This window comes from Acyrthosiphon pisum, chromosome A1, assembly GCF_005508785.2.
Source record: "Acyrthosiphon pisum isolate AL4f chromosome A1, pea_aphid_22Mar2018_4r6ur, whole genome shotgun sequence".
NCBI classification, from domain to species: domain Eukaryota; kingdom Metazoa; phylum Arthropoda; class Insecta; order Hemiptera; family Aphididae; genus Acyrthosiphon; species Acyrthosiphon pisum.
Window position 1 is genome coordinate 3436820 of NC_042494.1, and position 27372 is coordinate 3464191.

General features: G+C 27.6%; 1 protein-coding gene across 2 annotated transcripts in view; it reads left to right on the top strand.

The window, feature by feature from the left end:
• Positions 1–7254: 7254 nt before the first annotated feature.
• LOC100167403 (brain-specific angiogenesis inhibitor 1-associated protein 2-like protein 2) overlaps positions 7255–27372 on the top strand; it is a 121627-nt gene continuing 101509 nt past the window's right edge. For both annotated transcript variants that reach the window (XR_003838911.1, XM_029486501.1), the window contains exon 1: positions 7255–7815. Coding sequence is in view for 1 of the 2 variants with exons in the window: in XM_029486501.1 (XP_029342361.1) it covers positions 7771–7815 (45 nt within the window). In the remaining variant the exon portion in view is untranslated. The remainder of the gene's footprint in view (positions 7816–27372) is intronic.

The following is a 27372-nucleotide window of genomic DNA, read 5'->3' on the forward strand; positions in this document are numbered from 1 at the left end:
TGGTTGCCAACTAATTATTTAGGGTTACAAACATAATATTAAGATTTAAATAAATACAAAAATGTTGATTCTCAATTATAAATAAATACTTATATCATGCTAATCCAATATCATGTCTAAATTATACAGCAATGAGAGTAAGTTTAACAAATTCTATTAAGCCAACTGTGCCAAGGATATACGGAATCATTCCAAATGATCAACTACAACAAAGCTATAAATAATCTCAATCTACGGATGATTATTGACATTTAAAGATTTGTTTTACGTAATATTATATTTATGGTAAAAAAAGGTGGGTAAGTGGATGTCATTCTGCTGTACAGTAGGTTACAAGTGGGTCACTGTAATGGATGGTGTTAAATTTGAATTCAATGATATAATATCATTGTATTAGAAAAACGATTCTGATCGGAGACAGTATGTCAGTCTAGGTATAAGAAATATTACCTATATACATGGTCTATTTATGTTTGGTATATTTATCTATGGTATTAAAAAAAAATTGACCTATAATAGGTACCTATAATAAATTCCAAATTAATCATATCATAATATCTATTAGGTACTTATAAGTTATAACGCGTTATACATCAACAAAAAACCGTGGTAAAATCATAGATGTATAATAGTATATTTTAGAAGTTTCAAGTACCCACGAATAATATTATAAAATCACAAAAAAATAGACAAAAAAATAGACAGAAAGACAAACAAAATAACTAAAATAGTTATCCTAGGTTTTTTAATATGTAATTTCGTCCAAATTTGTACTTAAAATGACTATAAGAATAAACTGTGTAAATGTATTTTTTAGATTTTTTGGTAACAGAATTAATTACTTATGCGGAATCTTGTTTTAAATTTTCACGTTTTTTTTACTCAACAAACAAAATTGTATTGATATTTATAGAAAAAAAATAAACAAATTTAAAACTGAGAATGTCCGTAAACAGCTCAAAAAAATTCAAAATATTTTCAAAATTTTATGGTGTATAATAAATGAAAATATTAACTTTCAGTGAAATTTTCAAATATCTACAGTCATTTGTTTTTTAATTACAATTAAATAAGAAAATCGTCACATGAGAAATCGAACGAATATCAAATGTTGTAAAAATATGAATTTCAAACGCTCATAAAAATGTAATTTGACTTTTTTGTAGACATTTTTTTTTCGATAAAGATAATATTATGAGGAATCTTGTATTACATTTTCAAATCTTAGATTTAAATAGAAAAATTTTTACGTATTCTTAACTAAAAATAATTTGCTAATTTTCGTGATTTTTACATATTTTGTCAATTTTTGAACTTTAAATGCTAATAAAATAAACTGTGACTAAGGATTTTTAATATTTTTCAAATGTCATTGTAACAATATAGTAGTGTCTTGTATTACATTTTTAAGTATTTTTACTCAACAAATAATGTTCTATTGACATTTATAGAAAAAAAACTTATACAATTGGAAACTTAAAATGTCCTTAAAGTTTAAACAGTTCAAAACAAATCGAAATATTTTGAAAATTTTATCATGTATAGAAAATGGAAATATAAACAACCAGTGAAAATTTCATGTATCTACGGTCATTTATTTAAAAGTTACACTAAAAACCAAAATCAATTTTCTCAAAAACAGATTTTGCGTAAAAATTCCTGTTTTTCCTTAATTTTTCTTTTGTTTCCCTGCGTTTTTGAAAACTATTTGGAATTTTATATTTTGACCTCCTCAATGCACCAACATTTATATTCTTTTTCCCGTCGAACAAGATACTGAAGTTGAAAATCGAAGCATTATTTCAACTACTTATCGTGTACACAGACACAAAAAAATAAAAAATAAAAAAAAACACACATCATTGTAAAATCAATACATTCATCGTTCCACTCAGAATCTAAAATATAAGATTAAAATTAAATAAACGAACAGTTAAAAAAAATGTAAAAATGTACCTACTTACTTCATATTTCATAAGAATCGTACTATTAGTATTTATATTTACCTAATGCTAATCTATACTATGTGCACATAAAATATGTATTTAAGGGTCACAAAAAAATTAAATATTAATTTGGGGAGACGCTACTGTAAAAAGGTTGAGGGACACTGTTTTAAGGGTTATTGGGTAAGACACACATCAGTTGTTTTTATTCGCTGGTTCCTATTATGGATATCTATGTAGACTGAATATAGTGTTATTCACGCGCAGTTTCTTAACTTAGTACCTATACTAATTTATGTCTTAAGAATTGATTAAAAAAAACAGGATTATTAAAAAGTTGTTGACATCATACAACGGTTGTATAAATAAATAAATAGTAAAAGTGTCATTATTTTTGCTGAATAATTGTATGTGATATGTAAGATGGTTAAAAAAAGGGCGACCACCATAATAATTTTCCCTGGGTGGTTTAATATTATATGGCACATTATTTAACACGGCACTGATTATAGTGGGAGTCATATTTTTATTAACGCACGAGAAAAATTATATTATTTCGTATTCCACGAATTCGAAAAGTCACAGTACAAATATCAAAGCCTTGCTGTTTTTTCTACATTTTGAGCCACACAGCTATGTTGGTGGCATTCAAACGAATATTGTTTTTTATACATAAATAACTACAACGTGCTAAAAAATACCAATAAATATAAACATATTTCATACACAGTATACGGCCTAAAGCAATTCTCAACTACGATTTTCTTATACCTTTTAAGAATGTAGGCATTGCTACAAAAAAGTAGCATAGGTCTTGATTCAAAAAATATATAATATAATTACATACTTTGTATAATATTGTTATATTTAAATTTTTCAAATTTAGTTTTCATTTTAAGGCATGATATAAAATAATGCATTATTTGTTCAAAGCGCTGATTAGGTTTTATTAGAAGTTTGTTATAAATATTTCCAATAACCCTATATTCGTATTACCTTAGTCCTTAGTACTATCATAGTTTTTATAAGATTACACAAACCAAGAGCCGACAGAAGCTGCAATTTGCAGTGTCATTATAATAGTTGTATTACAGGCTACAGCAGGTGCAATAAAATTGTATGCAGGTACTTTTAGATTCACTTAGAATCAATAGGTACCTATACATTTTTGTTTGTTAATTCGTTAGATATTATATATGTTATCGTTTTAAAAGTAGTAATAACAATTTTTCCATCATACATATAGTTATGATGAAAGTTTAAAAGTTTAGTCAGAAGGTAGGTAGAGGAGTATATATTGTAGAGTATCTCACGGTATTTTAAAGATTACAAACAAAATGGAATTTCAAAATAATCAATTGAGTGTTCTTTAATTTTTACTTAAATTCTTCAAATAATAATAAAAAAAAACAATTATATAAGAAACATGGTAAGAACAACAAGGTCCCGATGATTGATAATTGATTAAAGTGATGTATAATATTTTATTCACTTTACATCAGGTACTCGAAATAGCTGAGTTCTCGCTAAAATAATAAATGGAAAATAATTTATAATTGAATGGAGTAAAACTGAAATATTGAAGCATTTCAACACAATTAAAGTGTTATAGGTGTTTTTTTCCATTGTGGGAATATTTATTTTTAATATAATACGTCTGAAACATGATATAGCTCAAATTGAAAACGTCGCAATAAAAATGAGAAAACAATAAAACACGACGCGTTGATATTAATATTAAAACATAAAGCTTTGGTTAACAATTTTATTTAATATAATTATTATTTTATTTTAATTATTATTTTTTATATATCATGTTATATATATATATATATATATTATGTAGACATGAAGTATGTACCTATCATATAATATTGTTATGTATGAGTGTTTCTTTTTTTTATGATGAATAAATAATAATAATAAATGTTGAAATTGTTGCAAATTTTCGTTTAAAAAAAAAACGAAACATTTAGGAAATTATTTTGTAAATCATAATAATATACTTACACCCACTGTGGGTATAATATTATTATATACCTACCTACGGTGTATATACATCTGATGTGTTGTATTCTCGATACCATTAGTAGATTGCAGCGAGCGTAAGAATATGTTCGGTTTTTGTCGATTTATGCTTACACTTTATATGACGTTGGAACTCATATAATATAGCACTTGTATTATTATAATACCTAACCGCATTGTATTCATTCATATTAGAAGCGATCGTCGTCGGTGTCTAAAACAAACATATATGCTTAATCATATTATACTCTCGTAATACATCATCATAATAATAATAACAACATGATGGCGTATGTGTATATAATATTAAAAAATAAAAACAGGGAACCTTAGGTATTACTGTATTAGTTAATTACTCTAAATGGATATGTTCTTTAAAATAATTTCATTCGTTCTGGTCTCGTGACCATGTTGTTGTTTGTATAAGCGTGCAGTTGTGCTTCGAAGCAAAAAATAAAAAAATAAAAATAAAAACCACTTAAATTTTTTATATTGTTCTAACTCGTTTCTGTCATGCTTGGGATCGAGATGGGACGAGGTAAGGGATGATTCCTCCATGCGGAAGACCAAGTTGTTTTTAATCAAAAACAATTTATTTTTGTCTAACCTCTCTAAATAGTAAATATTATAAATTTTAGACGCGCCACTATGTTGTATTATTGTTAGGTATGCGTTTAAAATCAATTTTTGTCTTAATTAAAATCATAGCTGTATTGCATGCATCCCCGGTGTCCCTATCTCAGAAAAACGATATAATATATTTATTTAATTTTAATTCTTTTGTCATAATTGTAGTTTTAAAAATGTTTTGGCATTCGGATTTCGGGTCTGAAAATAGATTGATATTTATGTGGGAAAAATCATAACTGAATACGCAATATCATCAGTCTTATGTATTAATTAAACTATTTGGTTGGATTAGTTAGTTAGTTGGCTACGGCCAACGAGTAAAAAAAACATTATTATTTAGTTCGGCTTACACCAATGCCACTTCCAGCGGAAGTTACTAATGGAGATACCGTTTTCCTACACAGAATAATAGTTAAGTTTCCATTCCAAATTATCAAACTATTTAGCCAATATTTTAGCCTATTAAGTCCTTTTTGGATTTTTATTTTATTTGTATTATACATAAGTTGACAAAAAGCAATAATATTATAAAATATAATATAATTTTTAATAAATTAAAGGTAATTTTTTTTTGTCTGTAGGTATAATATATTTATTATATTCTTAAAATGTCTTATTCGATAAGGATTATTGGAAGAAAATGATCGGTGAAGGAATACGGTATCTCATTATCGGAGGAATATGGCTAAGGTTTGCACACGAGGGAGGCCAGGTGGGCCATGACCCACCCTGCGAGCTGTACTACACTTGTTATACATTGCACTTTTTTTACATCACGAGCGTTAATGATAACTACATAATTAAGTATATAGAAAAATAAAATTATTATTTATTTATTGATGGATGATATTACCTGTTATATTAACCTGCCTATTATATTATGTTCCCGCGTGTTATACAACTTTTAATTTTTAATCCCACTATACTTACATGTTTTTGTTATGAATGAATATATTAATAGTTTATACCTACAAATATGATAACCGGTGAGTAAATTAAAGTATAATTATAATATATAGCCTAAATAAATTTTTTTTCAACATCATTGGCTTGGCCCACTCTGACACACGGTCTGCGCGTGGCTAATGCCAATTTAAGACCGGGGAATTTGGAAAATTTGTTTTTGTGGGGTGTGGCCGGGGGGTTGCTAATTGAACTGTAGGGTGTTGTTTAATTATCTTTGGTTATTCATCGATGTTGCCTACGGCGGACGACAAAAACTATCTACAATAGCGATCGGTCCCGCGCGGTTTGTAACAGTCAAAATATCGATAATAATATTATGATGATATCGATGGTCCGTCGCCGGCTCGGCATATAATAACGATGGTTGCCGCTGAACAACAACAATAACAAAAATAATGGTATATTATATTATTATATTGTTATACCACGACGTTACCTATGTAGTACCTATGTACAATACAAACACACTAGGTACGTGTGGTGATGCTGTCGTCGTCGACACGTCGCTCGAAGGACACCGAATTTATAATATATATGATATATGTACCGGCCACAGGGTGATTCACCAACATGATCACCACGTTTTTTTCTCCTGCAATATAGCAGTTATTCAAAAACCGATTTTGGGAGTTTTTTCAAAAATATATTGGTACTTAAAGACCCTATTTAAAATTCTTGAGATTTTTTCTACTAGGTACTTGAGGAGTGTCCTGTGGTAATTTAAACTTCTATTTTTCTGACACCTCCTTCCCTTTTCTATTGTAAATCATTTAGCAGATCATTTTTCTGAATATTTTGGCGCATCAAATTGAACGAGTAGTTAAATTATTTAACTTTGTGTCTAAAAATAATAGGTCCATGATTACATAATGGTTTGGGAGATATATGGTGTTTCGAGAATTTAATAGTCAATTTTCTTCTGTTATCATTTTTAAAAATTATTAATGGTAATGGATTAAAATTGACTATTAAATTCTCAAAACCCCATAGCCCACATATCTCCCATGCACATTATGTAAAAAAAAGTATAATATAAAATAGTACATCTATTTTATATATTTGTTAAACCTTTTTTAGAGGATATCATCCTTAGTATATAAACATTTTAACAATCGAGATACTATACTCGTTTGAATTTTCAAGTATAGATACAGTAAAACAGTGAGATTTCCATTCAAAAACAGGGAAGTTTGTATCGGCACTTCCGAGTGGTATGAAACATTTCAAGAATTGCGATCATTTGAAAATAGAGAAAATCAAAATTCGAATTAATTCGTTATGAAGTCGGAAGAAATTGGGGTGAGCTTGCTCGGCGAATCACCCTGTACAAAAAATATAGGTTCACCGTCTTTATGAATAGACATTATAATATTATATGGGCACTCCGTCGCGGCAGCATCGTCGGCGGGTCTTGTATATAATATTATAATAACAACAACAACAACAACAACAACAACAACGGCGATGACGATGACGTGCCGATGTGCATACCTTGCGGTACGGTATAGGTACGGTACACCCGCGGTGGTTGTACATCGTCGTTTTGCTCCTCACGCGTAGGCGGTGCGCGTGCTGGAAAACGGCGGCACCGGCACATCGGCGCGGCGCGGCGTCCCTACCCAACCGCGGGCGGCCGACGATCGCGTTCTCGCGGGCAGACCCGGCGCGCGCGTGTAACCGATCCGGCGGAGAACGGCCGTTACGGTGTCGAGTCGTTGCCGTAGTATAAATATTGTAGTCAGTGGCAACGTGACCGTTCGCGCACGCCGTTCACCGTCGCGCTGGCACATAGTGTTATAATAATATTATTATCTACGCGCGATACTAATACGTTACAACACCCGTCGCACTCGTGTCGTATAATATTGTTATTATTCACGCCGGACGTCTTCCGCGCCCGCGTGTGTTTCCCGGCAAGTCCGCGCTCGACACGCGTGTCAACCCGCCGTCCCCCCCGACTATACGTTCTCCCCCGATGCGCGTTGCCGACAGCTGCAGTGTTCTTCGCCCTTCGAACTAAGTGGCCCTACGCCCTTACACCGATTTGATAATCGCTAGCGCAACCCCACGGGAGCTTTCGTAGTAACTCGCTACCGTTTGATTTTTCCGCGTCTGTGCGCGGGTGTTTGTTTGTGTGTATCCTGTGTATTCGCGTGTGCGTGTGTACGTCCGACTGGATATCCTGACGGCGCTGACGACGATGGAGACCGAAGAGATCACCAAACTCGTAGATGGCATCTATAAGGTAAAGGGTAGCGTTGCATATTGTAGACTTAATATTGTTTCTTGTTTTTCTAGTTGTTTGGTTTACTTGATTCGAGACAGATGATTTACCTACGTACGGTGTCACGCGGGTGGACCTTATTTCGCGTTACTTTGAAGTTTTCATAATTTATGTGGCCCGCGAATACAAGATATGGCAATAAATAGTAGAAATAAAATTAAGACAATGCTAGAATAGAATTTGATATTATACTTCTTATAATATGCTTTGAAATAATATTGATTGTCCTTAGCTCGTCGTCTGTCCTTTTTAGTTTTGCAACGTATATCATCACCATCATACATTTCATATTTCCACTCATCAAAATAGTTATGTGACAAACAGCCCGATTCACAGTATTATTATGAGTTATGACAATTGTTAACGTAATATAATATAAACCTTTTTACAAATCATCAATCATTATCCTCTTTTAAATTATATTATTTTACGTACCGACTTAGTTGTAGTTAACGATGGCCATTATTATTGTTATTACTATTTAGTGTTAAGCGCACCAACCCAATTTTATAGTTATCATAATTTTTGTGGATCGTAGTTTTTTAAGTTGGAGTCGTTAAATTTCTATTTTGTGTTCTATCTTATATATACGTAATGCGTAATCAATCATACTTGAAACACTGTCAAAGTGTTAAACTATTACATAATTATAAGTAAATTGATTCATATAAGCCCATTTAATTAAAAATTCATAAAATATATATTAATTTTAGCAGTCAATTTTCTGGAAAAACAATAATTTCGTGAGCAAAAATGCATAATAATATTATTGAATTAGGTACCTATCAAATACTAACATTCCATCCGCCCTCAACTCGTGGTGTCTTTGAAACCGTTTTAAATGCCATATTATATTAATTCAAAGAAGTATAATGTCATAAGTTTTATTTATATTTGTAACGAGTAATTTAACTTAATCGAGTTTAAAATTATAACTTGCCCAACACTGGTATAATAGTGGTATATCCACACTCGTTGTGTTAATGTTTATTTTGTTTTGCCATATTGGTTATAGTGATGTCGATATTAAACTGTCCATAGTCGTTTTTCGATCTCCAATATATTTTCGTTACGCAATGAGTAGACAGTTGTAAACAAAACTTATTTGCTGTCACGTGAGATTTTATGGTAAATTAAAATTTATCGTGTTTGTAAAGTTTGTTGTTAAAGAGTTATACGATAAAAAAAAAACGCTCTAAAAACACCACAATTTTATTTAAACGTGATGCTGCGGTTTATTATACTATGCACACGTTCTAATGAATATTACCTGCACGTCTGTACAGCATATTATTATACTATATCTTTTTTCCTCTTCAATGTTCAACCAAAAGTCAAATATGTCTGTTTTTAGTTAAGTATTAGCTGTGTTAAAATAAGATGTGCCTAGGTTTTAGATTTTAGTGTGGCCGTGTAGGAAATATTAAATATAATATACTCCTATGAGGTCTGGGTCAATATTTTTTGTATTGGTATTCCTTTGAGTTAAATGTTCTTACGAAGGAAAAATCCTAAATAATTTGATTTAACATTATAATATTTATGAACAAACAATACAATTTAACCAAGTTCTCAATAAAAAATGTATGATATATTTAAGTAAAAGATGATAAATATCCGAACGTATACAAAGGTATTGTGTTATTTGAAACTTGTCTGTTTCTATTGCCCTCAGATAAAGTAGTGATATATATTTATTATAAATCTGAAAACAGTTAAGAATCACTTCTAAAAATAATGTGTATGTTTGAGTAAAAGTACAACAATTTAAAGTCTAACTGAAATCAAAATTGAAATTGCGTGTATTTCATTAAAAACTGCTAAGACGCAAATACATTAAGTTCACTATATAGTTTTCCTGTAGTTTTTCGTTTTAAAACTACTGTGAATACCGAAAGTCTGAGGTCTGAACACCCAATACTGACCTTTTTAAAGTATAGAGAATAGACTGGATGACGTTTTCGAGTCAAAAAGTTACTGTACGAAACTTTTGGAGCACACTTTCACGCTACCATATACAAACTAACTGAAAAACTTATAAATATCTTGGTAAACTCAGAATTTAAAATATTATGTTACCATAATGTTATACATATAATATTTTAATTGAAAAATAAATCTTGTGTTAAAAAACATCTAGTTCTTAAACTTCTTCATTTATACACATTTTTAATAGAAGTGTCAAAAAATAAAACAATATAATTTATTTGTATAGTGGGTGAACTTCTACGAGTATAAATAATGATTTATTAATTATAGATATAATATTGTAATTATTTTCAAGAATAATATTGTGTTTGTGTTGGCGTACTATAATATACATATATTATTTAAATGTGTTTTAAATTATTATACCAAGATCGAGGTTTCTATACTGTCAGTGTTATATTATATTATGATATAATTCATAATAGTGATTTTTGAAGAAGTTATCGAGTACCTATCTTAGTATAGTATCCAACTTTCGTGATAAATGTGTAGGACGTAGGTATGTTACTAGTTTTACTACGTATCAACAAATACGTACGTTATTCAAAGTCGTTGATCTCCAGACTGGAAAACGTGTTTTTTCTTTACTTTAATACAAGTTGTATTTATTAATGCTGTAATGACTATGCACTCATAAAAGTGTTTCTTATAATAAGAAATGAGAATTTGAATAATATTAGATAATCTAGTGAGACATTTTGAATACGTTTATAATTTTTCGTAAAAAACTACGATATTTAAAATGTAAATGATTATTTTTTTTTTATAATAAATTACATTCGTTTTACGTTTGTTTTAAGTCTACTTTTTAAATATTGAAGTAAAACATTTAAATATTTTCGTTATTACAAAATAATAATACATATGTATAAGCGAATGGATTCTGGACTATTGAAGTTGTAAAATTGTTGTAATGTAGGTATTTCAATATAGGTATTAACGATCTATTTGGCAAATAAATTAACGATTAAATCGTTTTTATTGTCTTATAGAATACATCCGACATCGTACATTAAAACAACTTTTTTTTTAGAGTTTATTGAAATTCATTGATATGATATTGGCTATTATTTATGCGATGCGATGTTATTGATCCTATAATATGTGGTTAACCGCAAATTGACTAACGGTAAAATATTTTTTTTTTTTTAATTTTTACATGCTAAGAAATAAAAGAATATAAAATTATATTAAATGTGATGAAAACAATGTTTCAATACAAAATATTATTTTTTATGTTTTATTATCTATTTAAATTTGCTTATTACACTGCACGGTACCTTTATTGTATTTATGGTAACTCTAATTAGCAATTAATCTCAATATAAAATATAAAATATAAACTATAGTCATATTTTACTTGTCGTATGAATGTGCTGACTTTGACATATTTTCTAAGATCTAAATATTTCATCTAGTTTTACGTTTAATAACTAGTCCTTACTTTTTTTTAAGTCAGAGTCTTACAACGTATATAAAATACGGAATACCTATATATAGTTTGTACCTTACCAATAGACATACCTTATTTACGATGTCTCTTAAGTTTAAGATATATTCACAGTTGGTTACTCGATTAGGTCTATTTAAAAAAATTATAATATTAAGTGAGTTATTGAGCAACATAGTAAGTGGTATAGATCAATGAGAGTTAAAAGTTTTAAAACTGTTTAAAGTTAAAAGTTCTGGTAGTTTTGCTAATTTGTTGTGACAAATATTATAGCAAAAACTTTTAGAAAACTATAAAACCATATATTACCTGTTTAATAGTCTGTAAAAGTTTAACGGCAACTATTTAATTGCAAGTTAAAAAAAAAAATCCTTAAATAGTTATCAATATGATCAAATCTTTGGTCGTTGATCAATGACCAATCGCGTTAGTTAATTTATTAGATACCTAGTTATTACCTGTATTATAAACTTTATAATAATCAAATTAATTCCTAGTTAAATACAATAGTATATATTATTTTATATTTTATAGTATAATACCTAAGTAAGCTGAATAATAGTAATTTGCATGTCACTTCAAATAATAGTGATTCGACACAGAATTTCGTATTATGCTAAAACGTGATGTCTTGTGACTAATATTGTAATAATAACATATTTTTCATACAAGTTATGAATTGTTGTGAAAGAAAATAAACTACTTAAATATTATATTATTAGGTAATTTTTTTATGAGAGTTTTATGTGTGCTTAAAAATATGCTTAAGTACATTAGTTTTTATTTTTTAGTATTAATATAATTATTATAATTATTAACATTATAAATTTTAAAACAAATTTTGTATAAGTAATTTATGGAGTTAAAATGATTTTTGAACATTTTTATATAGCGTATGTTGTGTTATAGAATTAATAATTTAAATTAAAATATAATATTGTACTAAATTAATTTTTTCAGAATGTATAGCCCAGAGTGTTCAAAATTAAGTAGTTTTTCTGAAATAAATGTAGATAGGTTAATAAATAAACATGCTGTTTTTCAAATTAGAAAGGATCATAGCAATATATGTTCCTGGTAGTAATAATTTATTTATATTTCGTATCATATCTTATTATAATTACAGTACATTACTGCAATAACAAGGACAATAACACTACGTCATATTGTAATATGGTATGAGATTCAGTAGGTATCTTACAAAAACAATATTCAATCATTCATTTTTACGAACTAGTGGGTGTTTTAAGAAAATGAATAAATATAAGACTGTTGGACTATTTTGTTGTACGATTGGGTGCTTATTAGCGTACCTAAACAATGTGTATATTTAAATTGTTTAATGTTAAATAAAAGCTCATTTATTAGTTAATTTTAATTTCTAACAAAATGTATTATAGGATTTTTGAGATGCATGTTTCAAAATAGTTTTATAACTGAATTTCTTTGTGTAAAAAATAACTATAGGATAGTTAAGTTTTCCTATGTTTATTAGGTAAAATAGGTATTTGGAAAAAAATAATATATCTTGTGTTTACTTGAAATTTATTTGTTTTTTTTTTACGTGTCTTATAAGTCATTGAACAGGACTTTCGTTGCCGGTAATAATAGGGTTTAGCATGACAAATACGTGAATATAATACCTATCTATTGTCATGGTCATCGGTATTGGTTCTACTCATATTGCTCTGGTTATTACATGTGATTATTGTACTATGGGTGTACGTGGCATCGACATACGACGTTGAACAATTTTCGGCATAACCGCGAACAATTAGCAATTAAAAACCCTATTGTATTATTGTACTCGGGGACATTGTGTATACGACCATTTTTTTTTCTTGTATTCGATATTAATATAAACACGACCCTATTTTCTTCGATGTACACGCGCACGCGAATATATCGTGAAAAAAACAAAACAAAATACCACACCAAGTGAACCTGGTGCACGGACACTTGAAGGTCGTCCGGTCGGCGACGGCTGGGAGTGCCGCAGATTCCATTCGAGCTAAACGCTGGTAAAAAAATTATTATTCAAGAATGTTACCTGCTGGGGCGGCTGCGTATGGAACCGTTTGCCTTCTCTCTCTCTCTCTCTCTCTCTCGCCCCCTCTTTCTCTCACTCTCTTTCTCTTACCTATTTTCTTTTTAATAATTCGTTATTACTATTATATTACTACAGATACACTTCCACCGGGTTATTAAGGTATACGTATTATAGGTATCCAATGTAATAATTATAAGCTTTAGTGAGTTATATTTAGAGAGCCCGAGGAGGTCCTTGGAATGGACATAATCTCACTTTCCGGGGCTGTTATTGGTACCAAAACATATACCTATTAATGTTACTATCGTTACCGGTTCTCAAACTGGCGTCAAAAAAAATATTCAATAATTGATAAATCCCTCTAGGCGCTCCTCTATCACATTATTTAAAATTTTCTATTACGATTATTATAGTGTATGCAATATGCATTTTTGATAAGATATGATTATATATAAATAATTAAATAAATATTTAAGAACCTGCTTGGATTTTAAATTGAATTAATTTAATCATTATAAAAGAAAATAGGGTAATATGCATTGGCTCTTTAGAGTTGTATTCAATATTATAAACATTTTTTTTTTTTTTTTTTAAATATCATCTTATTTAGAAAATGATAATAAGTTTAAAGTAGAAGAGTTAGTTAAGAGAACGTGATATCCACATTTGTTGCTTCTGTCTAATAAGTTAGTAACATAGAACAAATTATACTCAGAATAACACGTGTTCGCTCCGTTAATTTAAAAATTAGAATGAATTGACCTCTTATAAAAGTAATGAGTTATGAGTATTTTAAGCTGTACAGACAATTTACAATTTTAAAATAATTTTAACTCGCTTTAAAATTAAAATATAATAAAAAGCCCATGAGGTTGCCTAGATATAATAATCATACTTTTAGATTTTATAAGAGTTCAATTCACTCTAATTTTTAAACTAACGGAGCTACACGTGTTCTGCTGACCGTAAAATTTGCAATGTTACGCACTTGTATAAGACGGAGACAACACATGCCAAGGAATCACGTCCTCTTAAATATTAAGTTCATTTGAGTATTATACGTAAATATATTTCATATACCTATACCTGCCGATGATTTTTATTTTTGTTTATTTAATATAAATCGTCATTAATGATAATATTAAGTATTAACAATATTCAATCAATAATTAAAATTCGTTTTAAATTTAAACGCATATAGAAATATATTCATATGAAAATTCCAATTGTATTAATAATTGTGGGTTTCTCAATTTAATGACATATTCAATAGGTCAGTTTGCATTTTGATGGACGATGGTCAAGGCAATAATGTATCAAAAAAAATACGCAACTTATTAATTCTGTCAACGGTTTGATGTGTTATTTTGATGTGAAGTCTTTAATTCAAGTTTTTAATCAGAAAATCTTTTTCGTTTTCAAACATACATTCAAAATTACATGTTTTAAATATAATAAAAATAAAAATGTTGACACAAAGAATTAAGCAGTAATTTATACACCTGTCTACTTTATATTTTTATATAGGTACGTAACTATCTAAATATTCATAAAATAAATTTAATTTCTGACGAATGAATTCGTAACGAGACAAAATATCCCAAAACATGATATTTTAATTAAAATTCCTTTTTGTGTACATATTTCACTTATTACATGCTGTAGAAGAAACTCAAATATGGAAATACATTACAAAGTATATAAAATATACACCCGTTAACTTTAATGGGATTAAATATAAAATTCACTCACCAATTGCTTATTAATCAATAATAATTTATCTTATTCTTATATTATAATGAAATGTTCAGCTTTTTTTTTTTATATAAATAAGAAAATATTCGAGAGTATTGTAATGCTAAATCATGGTAACAAATTAAAGTATCTATATTTAATTCAAAACGAAAACAATTGTCATTGCATTAAACTAGGTAACTATAATATATAGTGAGGATGACGTCTTATACTTGAAAGAAAGATTTATGAATACAAATTGTTGTCTGTAGAATATAATACTATAGTCTATAGATATAAATGTTTGGCTGAGAATCATATGAGTAACACAATATTATTATATATAGGTACCTATATGCACATTTAGCAATCTTATAAAAGATAACGTAGCCAATAATCGACCTACCTATAGAGACTCTATTGTTGTTATCAAACACCGTTATAGTTAATTGAAGATTTTACCTACGTCCAAGTCCCACAATGTCTTATGCATTCTAATGCACCATTAAACCACCAGTGTCTAGCATAATACATAACTTGTCAGAATTTAACGGTTAGTTTATTTACGTTACATCATGTACTATCGTGTGTCGTCGTATGACCGTATTGTCTAGTTTCTGTTTTTTCAGTATATAATTCAGGACACGCATATATGATATTACCATCGGTGATATTATTAGGATATAACGTCTGTTCTTAATGATTTTGTGGAAATTAAATTTATGCAGTATGTCAAATCGATAGGTAGCTTATTAGTTAGAAAATGCCCAAAAAGTATCTGAATAGGAATATTACACAATAATATGATGATGAGTAGGTATGCAATTTTTATTGACAGATTTCAAAATTAATATTTAATCAGTAATCATCATATAGGGTCCTATTTCTAAAAAATTTACATAAATATTAGTTTTATATGGTAAGACGAAAATATTTTTGATTGAAAATATAGATGGACGTTTAAAATACAATTTCGTTTTGTTTTTATTAAACACATGTAGTTTGGTTATAGGTATTATCGGTAAATAGATACACTTCAGGATCATTTTTACAGTCGTACAATTTTTTTAATAATATTTTTTTACTCATTTAGGTCTAAGTTTTAACATTAATAATATTTATGGTTTATGATACTTAAATAAATCTTTACGTCAGATGAAAATTCATATTATTGCAATAATTATAGTCGATAAATACCTCTATTGGTAAATCGTAAATGTACCTGAAAATTACCTTTTAGTCAATTATATAATTTGTTTTTTTTCTACATTAGCTTACTCAAATATTAGTGATATATATATATATTACTAATATTATATATATATATATATATAAATTTGTATATGTACACTATAAAGACATATATCATTATTTATATAATTTGGAATTGTAAATAATCGTTAAAAGAAATAGTTTATAATACTTTTACAAATTGTTATCTAAACCGTTATAATAAATCATAATGTAGATATTAGAAGTAGGAACAAACAGATTTTACAGCAAACCATAATATACTGATTATAAGCTTAAATATTTAAGACCTTAAATTAAAGTACATTTTAATCATATAGGTAGTTGGTTCTAGTTTATGTGTCAAAAACATTAATTCCTGTTTAATAACTCCAGAAAATCGCTTTTAAACTTATGGTTTCTAATGATGTTTGTGAAATGTTTACAAAGTACTTAAAAACTCAAAGTTTAGCCCACTAAAACGATTTTATTTTAACTAGATCATTTGAAATTTTGAAAAGTTAAATAAGAAGGTACCTACTCCTATGTACATTTTGATAATGTAAATTTTAATTTTTTTCCATAATGAATACTTTATAATTTATAATATCTATAGATACAAAGATGCATATTACTTTCATGACAAAGGTTATAAGCTACCCATTTAATTGTCTTATATAAGTTCTGTATGCTATGTTCTATTTGCTTAGATACTATTATTCACATAATTTTATTAAAATTGCGTTTACTATTACAACTAAAATTTAAATTAAAAAAAAGTTATAAAATATTTTTAAATGTTTGAGTAATAAATATTAATAGCTGATTTTATAAAACACTCGAATTTACTGCTAAAAATGTATAGATTTCATATGGTATAACATAATAATAAATCATTAATGTTTTGTATATTATTTATCACATTCTCGTGGTAATTTATATACAATATTTGAAGAATTTTGTTAATTATAAAAAGATTATTTTTCGTCTGTCATATTGTAAGAGTTTTGATTGATTACTTAGCCTCCATATATATATATTATATATGAAAAATGGGCGTCTACAGATTAAGTAAAAATATTATATATGTATTAGGCGTGAAGTGAAAGTTTTTATTTTCTAATTTACATTGTTAGACATAAAATTATTGAAAATTAGTTGATGGGCGATTTACGTGGGGTAGAAGAATTATTATATTTTATAATTTGTCATGGAATTAGTTTAAACGTAGATACATGCATTAAAGTATTTACTAACAATAGGGTTTTTTTTTAAAAATTGTTTGTTATCGAACAGTTTTAAATGTTAGTTATTTTAGATAAAGTAATATTTTTATTTTTTATTTTACTAATTTATCAGTTGTTAATAGCTATTAAGTTAAATTTACCATACTTCAATGATGTAATTTCACATTATCTACATAGGATATGTATTTTAACATAGGTAGGTTCCTTGTTTTAATGTAAGTATTAAGTAAGTACCTGCTATTGAGAAAAAAAATTATGGGATGAAAATGTACACATCATGCTTACCTACTACAAAGACGCCACTCGTATAATACTCCACCAGTTATAATACTAGCATGTGTATTATTGTTATATAATTCATTTATTCATATATTATTATTATTCACTCAAAACTACCCATATTTTAATTATATATGTATTATATTTCTAAATATTGTAACGGTACCTATATTGTGTTTTTAAAAAGAGTTTTACCAAAGCATTTTAAAAAGTATCACTTATTATTAATAATATATAGATTATAATGCTACATACTATTATACTTACCAATCATCGAATCATACAAATTTATATTTGAATAAATTAGTATTTATACATTTTAGAATGTATTACAGAATAACTTTATCACTGATATATTATATCTCATCAATATATTGTCAATATTTTAAAACTTTAATAGGTTGTCATTATTTAAACATTTTACAACATTCAGTAGGCACCCCTTTATTTTCAAGATAAAAATCTTAATAGAAATAAAATAATTATGTAAAAGCTTACATTAATTTATTTTTAGTATTCATAATTCAGTGAACCATCATTTGTAATTAATATCTACTATATTACTTGTTTTAAATACAAATAAAGGACTTCAAAATACAGTTATTAAAATATTTCTTAAAACGTCATTTGATATTCCTAATGCATAACTGCCACGACAAACGTCTAACTGTAATTTTTTATTTTATTTTTGTTTTTGGCTTGCCGACGTTCTATGCATTGGTAATTTGAAGGGAACATACACTACCAAATACATTTACACATATATTTCAAATTTGTTATCGGTATTTAGAACTAATAATACTTAACCATGGTGTATAAAAATGTAAATATATTTTGAAAAATATTACTTATTTTGTTGAAATATATAACCATTATTTATGACTTATGGGTTATGATCGTTGTATTCTTATAATTTACAACTTATTTCATGATAATCAATATTAACTATTAAATTATGTACACATTGGTTAAAGATAATAGTATCTAATGAATAATTCATTTTTATGAAAAATTTTTGTTACTTTATATTTAGCCAAGTATTTTAAACCATTCAATTTTGTACTAACATTTATATTAAATATATACCTATATAGTGATAGGTACACCTAGTTGTCTTAAATGCTGTAGAAAGATTTTTTAATAAGTTTTGTGTAAATACAATATATTAAGGGGCCTGCGCGCGACCTGTTTTTTTGCTCAAAAACATACCTTACAGGAAAAACTGTCACGTCTCGTAGATTGTTCCGATATCCGTAATTTTTTTTTTTTGTTAAATAGAGGAAGACTTATTGCAGGGCGCATTGGACTTGAATTTTCAAAATTATTTTTCAAAATCCTATATTACAAGTTTGAATTTAGACAATTTTTACAAGTTTTTAGTTTTTGTATTATTATTTGTTTTTAGCAACGTAATCAAAAATTGAAGTCCAATTCGCGCTGTAAAAAATATTCTTTTATCTAACAAAAAAAAAAAAATATGGAAATCGGACCAATCTACGAGGTGTGAGAGTTTTTCCTGTAAAGTGTGTTTTGGTCGATATAATACACCCTATCAACCCCCCCCCCCCTAAATAGGTATTGGGTAATAGATTAGTGGAAAAGTCTTATAATTGAGGTGACAACTAAAATATAAAATTTAATTTTCAAATTTTATAGAATTGCGAAAAATTTGAAAAGTCGCGACTAGGCCCCTTAAGATTTATAACAAAAAAATCAAAGTATATCGAAAAAATGCTACGTATTGATTATTAGATGAATGACACTTAATTATTTTTAAAAAAATGCATAATTCACTGTATCAAGTCATAGTAGTAATACCTACCTATTTTAGTAACTATAGAAGCCGCCAAAGGGTGATTAAAATTACACTTATAAAAAATATAGGGATAACATAAGAGTCATATACACAATTTTATATATTTAAGCTTTAAATGGATTATATTTACGTATGTAATATATTATATGTGTATTAAGTATACTCAAATATAATATACTTAAGCATCATCGACTTTTTATAGGACTATAAATATTGTTTCATGTGCTGGTGATCGATGCATATGGGAAACACTCAAACACTTAGTGTATACCACGGGTGTGGTTAGCTTTGGATACGTAGTCCCGAGGCTTCATTAGTGTGTTGTCGTTCAGTAGTTTTAGGTCAGACTATATGCTAATATTCATAATATTCCAGTCACGATTCGCGTTGAACATAAACTGTAAACTTCTCAATAGCTTTTTTCCTGTTCTTCTTTGTACATCATCAAATTGTGACAAAGTACATCTGTAAGTACATAAACTTAGTGTATATACACCTATATTTCTATAGTAGGTTATAGGTACCATTATACTCATAGACTATGTAAAAAGTATTTGCATCGATACATGCGTGCGACGTGCCGCTATTTGTTTTTTAGATAATGTTAAGTGTATCGGTTTTTTTTCCTGTGTAATAGTCATATTATTTTGATTACTCGTATTAAGTTATTGTTTTGTGATCGAATATGAATTCATATTATAATTTAATTTCTGATCTTCTTTCATCTTTGTTTAGAATATTCTATGTTATATTTAAATTTATTTTATTAATACTCGTCCAAGAAGTTTAGACTAACTTTTAAGGTAAAAATATATAATATATATATTATAATGATAAATAACCACAGATTAATTTTAGTAAGAATAGATTTATCAGTAGGTAATTTATTATCCTCAAAAGAATTTTAATTAAAATAAAAAAAATTTGAAAAATTATATTTGCGCTTACGTGATAACAAGGCGTAGTTAAGGAACTCATATTATATCTTATAGTAATTTATAAAGGTGACTAATCTCAAATACTTGTAAGGTCAACATTTATTTCAACATAGTTATTAAAGAGCAGGAAAATCGTGACCAAAAGATATTTTGTTTTTCATTAAGGTCAAATTAGGTATAGTTGTTGACTACCTACTGTATATCATTATTCCGTCTTCCTCATGGAAAAAATTAACAGATACCTTTTGATGTTGAATTGTATTATTCATAAATTAGACATAATACTAATAAATAATTGGTACCTACTTAAATGGTTCACCTTAAAAAAAAAATATAATATCGGATATTGTAAAATAAGTGAATATTCATTATGGTTAATATTTTCGTTCAGACAATTTAAAAGCTTATCGATTAAAAGACATTAGAGGAGAGTGAATAAATACTCTTTAAAACACTTGTTTCACAATAATCTAAATGGGAATACAGACATGATATTATACCATATGATTATCATATACGCTTAAAAAAGAGCCAGAATCAAGATAGACATCAACGGTGAAGGTTATGTCAGAACTGCGCAGTGTCTGTGCAATTTCAACGATAATATTCTGGTGACTCGCCCATAAAAGGTCTGATGGCCTCGGGGAAGTGTACATTATATCTAGACTTCTACGCTTCCACAATAACAACAACAATAGATTGGTGAAGACATTTTTGTGTATTATCTATGAATGCATTTAGTTTAAAATGAATTTGAACAGCTTTTCACCTTTCACTTTTTTATTTTGGTATTTATAATAATAAATACCTATATAGGTCGTTCAATTTGGAAGTAACGTATTACTTTGTTAATCCTATGAATTACGTTCAATTAGGCACGAGAATAATAAAGCTTAATTTTCATTATTACTTATTCCCAAATAGTATTACTGTGCAATAACTTATATAATTTACCAATGAGAAAGCTTAGGAGAAGCCTATGGATGAGATAAGAATAATATATTCTAGATATTATATTCTTTTATGGAAACAATAGATTATATGACCTTTAGCACCTAGCTGATTTCTCTTATATACTCAAAACATTTTTAAATTCTGATTCTGAGTCAGGTTTGATCGATTAAAATTATGTTCTCATTTTCATCTTATATTTTATTATTTTTTCAAACACACATATCGCTTGCTGAAGGAGTATTCCCAATGTTTCAAATATATATTTCTATAATTATATCTATCGTTTGGAAATCGAATAAAGTGGCCGGTAGTTTTAAAAAGTTATTTTTCAATTTTCTTTATATTTTTCTACGCATAAGAAAAATATACAGAAAAGCGTTGAAGAAATTATGTAATCAAACAAGAGTTTTAGTCCAGTTTCTAAAAATCAATTTTTGAATTTGATGTTGTCTTATCATTGCTAATACAAAATATCAAAAATATCCTGTAATAATGATCAATACCCAGTTTTTGTGTCCCGTATGATATTTTACAGTTTTATTTTTGTAAAAAACATCTCCGCCGAGTTTAACGAATATTAAAGTTTTATGATAATTGTACTATTTAGATAATTAATGAATGCTAAACGTTTATAACGTATTACTCAATTAACTAAAATCAAAATATTAATTTTGTTGTTATTTGTGTGGTTGTCGAATAAAATACTTTTTTACTCTATTTTTAATTATATTGTAAGAATTTAACATTTAAATTTTAAAATACTTGTCTATCACACTCGTTTCAAGTGGGCCAAACTATAATGTTTAAACTTGTAAGAATGGCTGTTTTCACTATCATTTTTTAATTTTATCTTATCTGACCTGAATAATTTGTTTTCTTAAAAATAAGTTTAATTATTGGAATATTGTGTTTAATCATAACGTTCATCGAAATAGTTATTAACATTTTCATTTGAAATTTAAAAACAATAATATATAAATATCTTTTCACCAATGTAAGATATAATTAAAGTCATGACTGGAATTAATTTCCTCTTATGATATCGTTATTCTTGTTCATTGGATATTTGAATTGAGAAATGCTTAAGACTTTCATTTTAAAAACAATGTGGAACTTAAAAAAAAGAAAAAAAGAGTGGTTTTATATTTTGCTTACTCCCCCAGTTTTCTCAAAACAAAAATGCGAACGAAATGTCATCTAGATTTATGGATGCTTTCCCCTTGTGACTTTCGGCAAGGACATGTGTATACACACACCCATATAGTCATATTATGCCTCCGAGGTAAACGTGATTTTTCCACTCGTTTCGTTTGGGCAGAGAGAACTTCAACAATCCCCAGAGTTCTTTCTCATATTGAGAGATATGGTTGAGTACATTTGTTTTGGAATATGTAAACAAGTAAATAATGATGAAATTATTGAAAACAAAATACATTTTTCATGTTGAGATTCAGTGTACCTACCTACAAAAACTTTGAAACGTAGCAAGTACTAGCAACTTTATAAATATTTTCATTTTCATTTTTTGAACTGATTCACAATTGAAAATAATGCGAACGTGTCTTTTCATTCCGTCCAAAATCATAGTTGTGTTGTATTTTTTTAATTTATTAGCTTATTTTGGAAATATTTTATTTTTGGCGATAATTAATTACATTTGATATCACGACATTTTTCAATTTTTGCGTTATGTTTCATTAGTTCTTCGAAACTAAAAAAGTACCTACTCATTGTAAGAAACCATAGGATTTTGATAATTATCTTAAACGCATTGTACTAGAAGTGTAACTGCCTTGCACTCATAAAAAAAAACAAACTTCGTTATTTTTTCGTTAACTATATTACTAGGAATTATGGTAGGAACAGTTTATCGATTTAATTCATTACATTTACGTGTAATTATTTCTTAAGCCGTCCTGAAAAAAGAGTATTGTTTCAGAATTAGCATCATCCCTTTTTTTGGGAGGGGGCGGGGAGTAATGATTAGTGATCGAGTTAACATTGAATTAAAATAACCAATTTAAATTGTAAAATATTTTACATATATATTTACGTTACTAAAATCTAAGATGGACCATACAAAAATGTATTTTAAACAAGGAATTAGGCCGGAATAAACCGTAGGTATACTCACACTTCACAGTGACATAACTTATAGGTTGCGTGTTATTGTTATGAATAATGACTGAAAATTATACCATTATGTATTAAGAATTATATCACTCTGGGCCTTTAAGATAGATTTTTCCCTATTACACCTATTCTCGAGGGAATTACTCGTTACGTTTATGTAACATATTTATCTCACTCGAGTTTAATCTCATGTCCATATATATAATACTTCTGTAAGTCTATCTGCAGACTTGAGGTATTCGTAGGTCAGAGATGTTCTTAAGAAAAAATATTGCAACGCTGGTATTGGATTTTCTAACCATTATTAATGTTTTTAAATTTCAAGAAAAATATTTCGTGTTACAATAAAAATTGTAGGTACCTATAAATATAAGTTTGTATTCATGATTATTTTTTAGTTACTTATTAATACTTAATAGTAATGTATGTATTATAGAATAATAACTATGCCTAGTTTTCAATACATTGATAATATAATATTCAAAACTTATAGAATAAATATCCTAAAAAGTTATTAGGTACCTAATTATGATATTTTCATGTCACAGGGTGTTACCACTGGGTATCTTCCCTAATCTTATTATTCACATCACTCTTACTTGTCACCTATCAAACCTACTTATTATACTAAGAAATGTATAGATTGTAGATTACTTCAAATAAATAATAAAAAAAAAAAAAATTATGATATATGGAAATAACTGTATTAGTAACACATTTCGGGTATTTAATACTATTTAATAAGTTTGGATGTATTTGTAACACAGGTTTTAAAATATTTTGTGGACAATTTATTGTGCTTTGATTCTCTGTTAATTTGCATTCTACGATATTTATTTGTGTGTTAAAGAATAATCAATAGGTACACTTTGAATGTATTGTACAGGAGACTAGAATAACAATGTTTTGAATAGACACAAATTATAGATGTATATAATTAATATATGTTTAAGCATGATCAGAAAAATAAATTATAAATTATTACAAAGTTTGGTGCCCAACTTATATACCTACTATAAATGTTATTTAGTTATAACCTATCAGTATATCAAGACCTACATTGCTTAGTACCTACCCAGTAATTTGTTATCTTGTACAAAAATAAATCAAACATGTCTCCTACGATTATAATAAATTTATATGAGATTTTCTAGAGTTTACAATTTTTAAATCAAAATAACTATTATATAGTTGATCTCTTGATAAAGACTTTTATTTATTGCAACATTTTCAAAATTATAGATTAACGAAAATATGATTATAATTATTTTTATTGTTGTTTTACCTAGTGAAAAATTCACGAAATTACTTGCCTGTCTACATTCAACATGCCAATAGCATTTTAATAGTTAATTCTGTTTGTGTTTCTTATTAGTTTTTACAAACTAAGAAATGTATTTGACATTCACGATTAAGATCTTTTTAATATTTAAAATATTTAAAACATTTTGATAATATTTTTAATGAATTCAAATTGTTACTTTCTTATTATTTTACTTTGACTTCTAAAATTTAATTTAGATTTTTAATTTTCTATTGGTTAAGATAATAACCTTAATGTAGATAAGGTTTTTTTTTGGAATAACGTTTTACGTTTTTGTTCAATTTTTAATTAAATTATAGTAATAAAAGTAATCTATACCTATGTATAATAATTATAAAGCAGTGTATATAGTTATGTAAAAAATAAAAATATATATTTCTGATGCCTAATTTAAAGATCGAATTATTTTTCTTACAAAATGAAATTTTTCCCTGGGACATGATAAAAACATAAATAAATAATATAATTTTACTTTCTAAAATCATAGAAATTGATATTGAAGTTATCACATAATACTTATTATTAAAATATTTTTTGACTATACTTACATCTAGATTTAAAGATGAGATATATTATGCCATCAGTTCAAATATTCAATAAACTCTCTATAATATGTAGATAGGACGTGTACTGGATTTACTAGTTTTCAGTAGTCTACTTGTCGATATTAAAAATAATTTAAAATACTTTCTCCAATGCTATGCATTCTTAGTGTATAAAGTATTTTATTCTAAAATCCAAAAAAACTTTGTGAAATTAATTTGTGAAGGATATCAAGAAAACATAATATTTTCTTACGGCTTACCATAAATATGTAATTTTTATAATAATTATAATACCTAAACAATTTTAACTTTGTCCAGTTCATTTAAATGATTTGAAACAGAATATTGATACATGCATTTTTAAGAAACCGCATAATATAAATTGAAGAAACAAATGAACTGTTACGTAACGTTCGTGAATTTTCAATTTTTAATCTCAATATATTGCTGCAGGGTAAGAAAAATGTATGTTACGTTTATTTAACATACATTTACGTGTACCTACTTACTAAAGTACTAATCATGGGTTGAGCTGTAAATTCGAGCATAATATTAGTATAGGTATTTCACATAACAAGTTTTTATTCACTTGGTGTTTTCTATTAACAATAAGTCAATCTTGATTTTTAGTGTGAAATTATCATGGCGTAAGAATGAGTATATATTTTATAATAAGTATATGGAAATGTATTTCACATTTTCACGATATCATGTACTAGTTATGTATGACATTATATTATATTATGTAAATAAAATAACAGATTTACCTACAAATAACCCATCTATCAGTCTCGCTGATAAATACCTAAATTTAATATTCCAAAATTGTAAAATCATAGCATATTAAAAAAAAAAAAAAAAAATCATAGACCTAACCTTTTTGTTACTGACAAAAATTTAGAAATACATTTCGAACAAATAACTATTACTTTTCAATATTTAAGATTTGTTATGTTTGTACACAATAGGCAATAGTTCAGTTAGGATATGATACCTATATTTCAGCTAGAAATGTTACATTTATGAGTTTAAAAGGTATATAAACTTATAATTATAATTTTTAATGGTAGCTAAGTATATAATAATAAATAAGTCATTATTTTATAAATACAATTAACTATTTGAAATATATATTTTTATACGTGTATACCAACACTATTTGTATACTATATAATGCATATTGTGTTATAGAAGAAAAAAATACCATAGTATAATAATAGAATATAATAAATTACTAATGGTTTATGTAATATATTACCGCTACTAATCAAAACAAGTATCTCGAGGTTTTGCATGAAGTTTATTGTCGTCTCTTGAGAATCTGCAGCACACTGTCATAATATTGTCCATACGGAGTGTTGGGTGACCATATATAATAATAAAGATCGTGGAAAAAAAATAGCAATCTCACCAACGGGATCACATCTCCCCTCGAGAAAGCGTTTAATTTATTTGAGTGATATATACAAGACGTGCTGGCTATAACTCTGGCCTTTGAGAAATCTACCGAGGATGGTCTGCGAAGCGAGGGATTTCCTAGGCTCACTTGTCCAGCCGCCGTGTCCCGTATAAACGGACGGACGAGACGATATTGGCCCCGAGAGAGTGCAGGGAACGGGTGGTGGGATTTTTTTTTGGGGGGGGGGGGTGGGCGGGGGTGGGAAAACGTGCCGAGACCGCACGCACAAAATATCATTGCGAGTTTGATTGGAATTGAACAAGTGTTGAGCGGCGGAGGACGGAAACAACGATCGCAGAATACGAAATATAAGGGGCAATCGAAAGTGCTACGTATAAATAGAAAGATGCGTTCGATTCTGACACCTTTT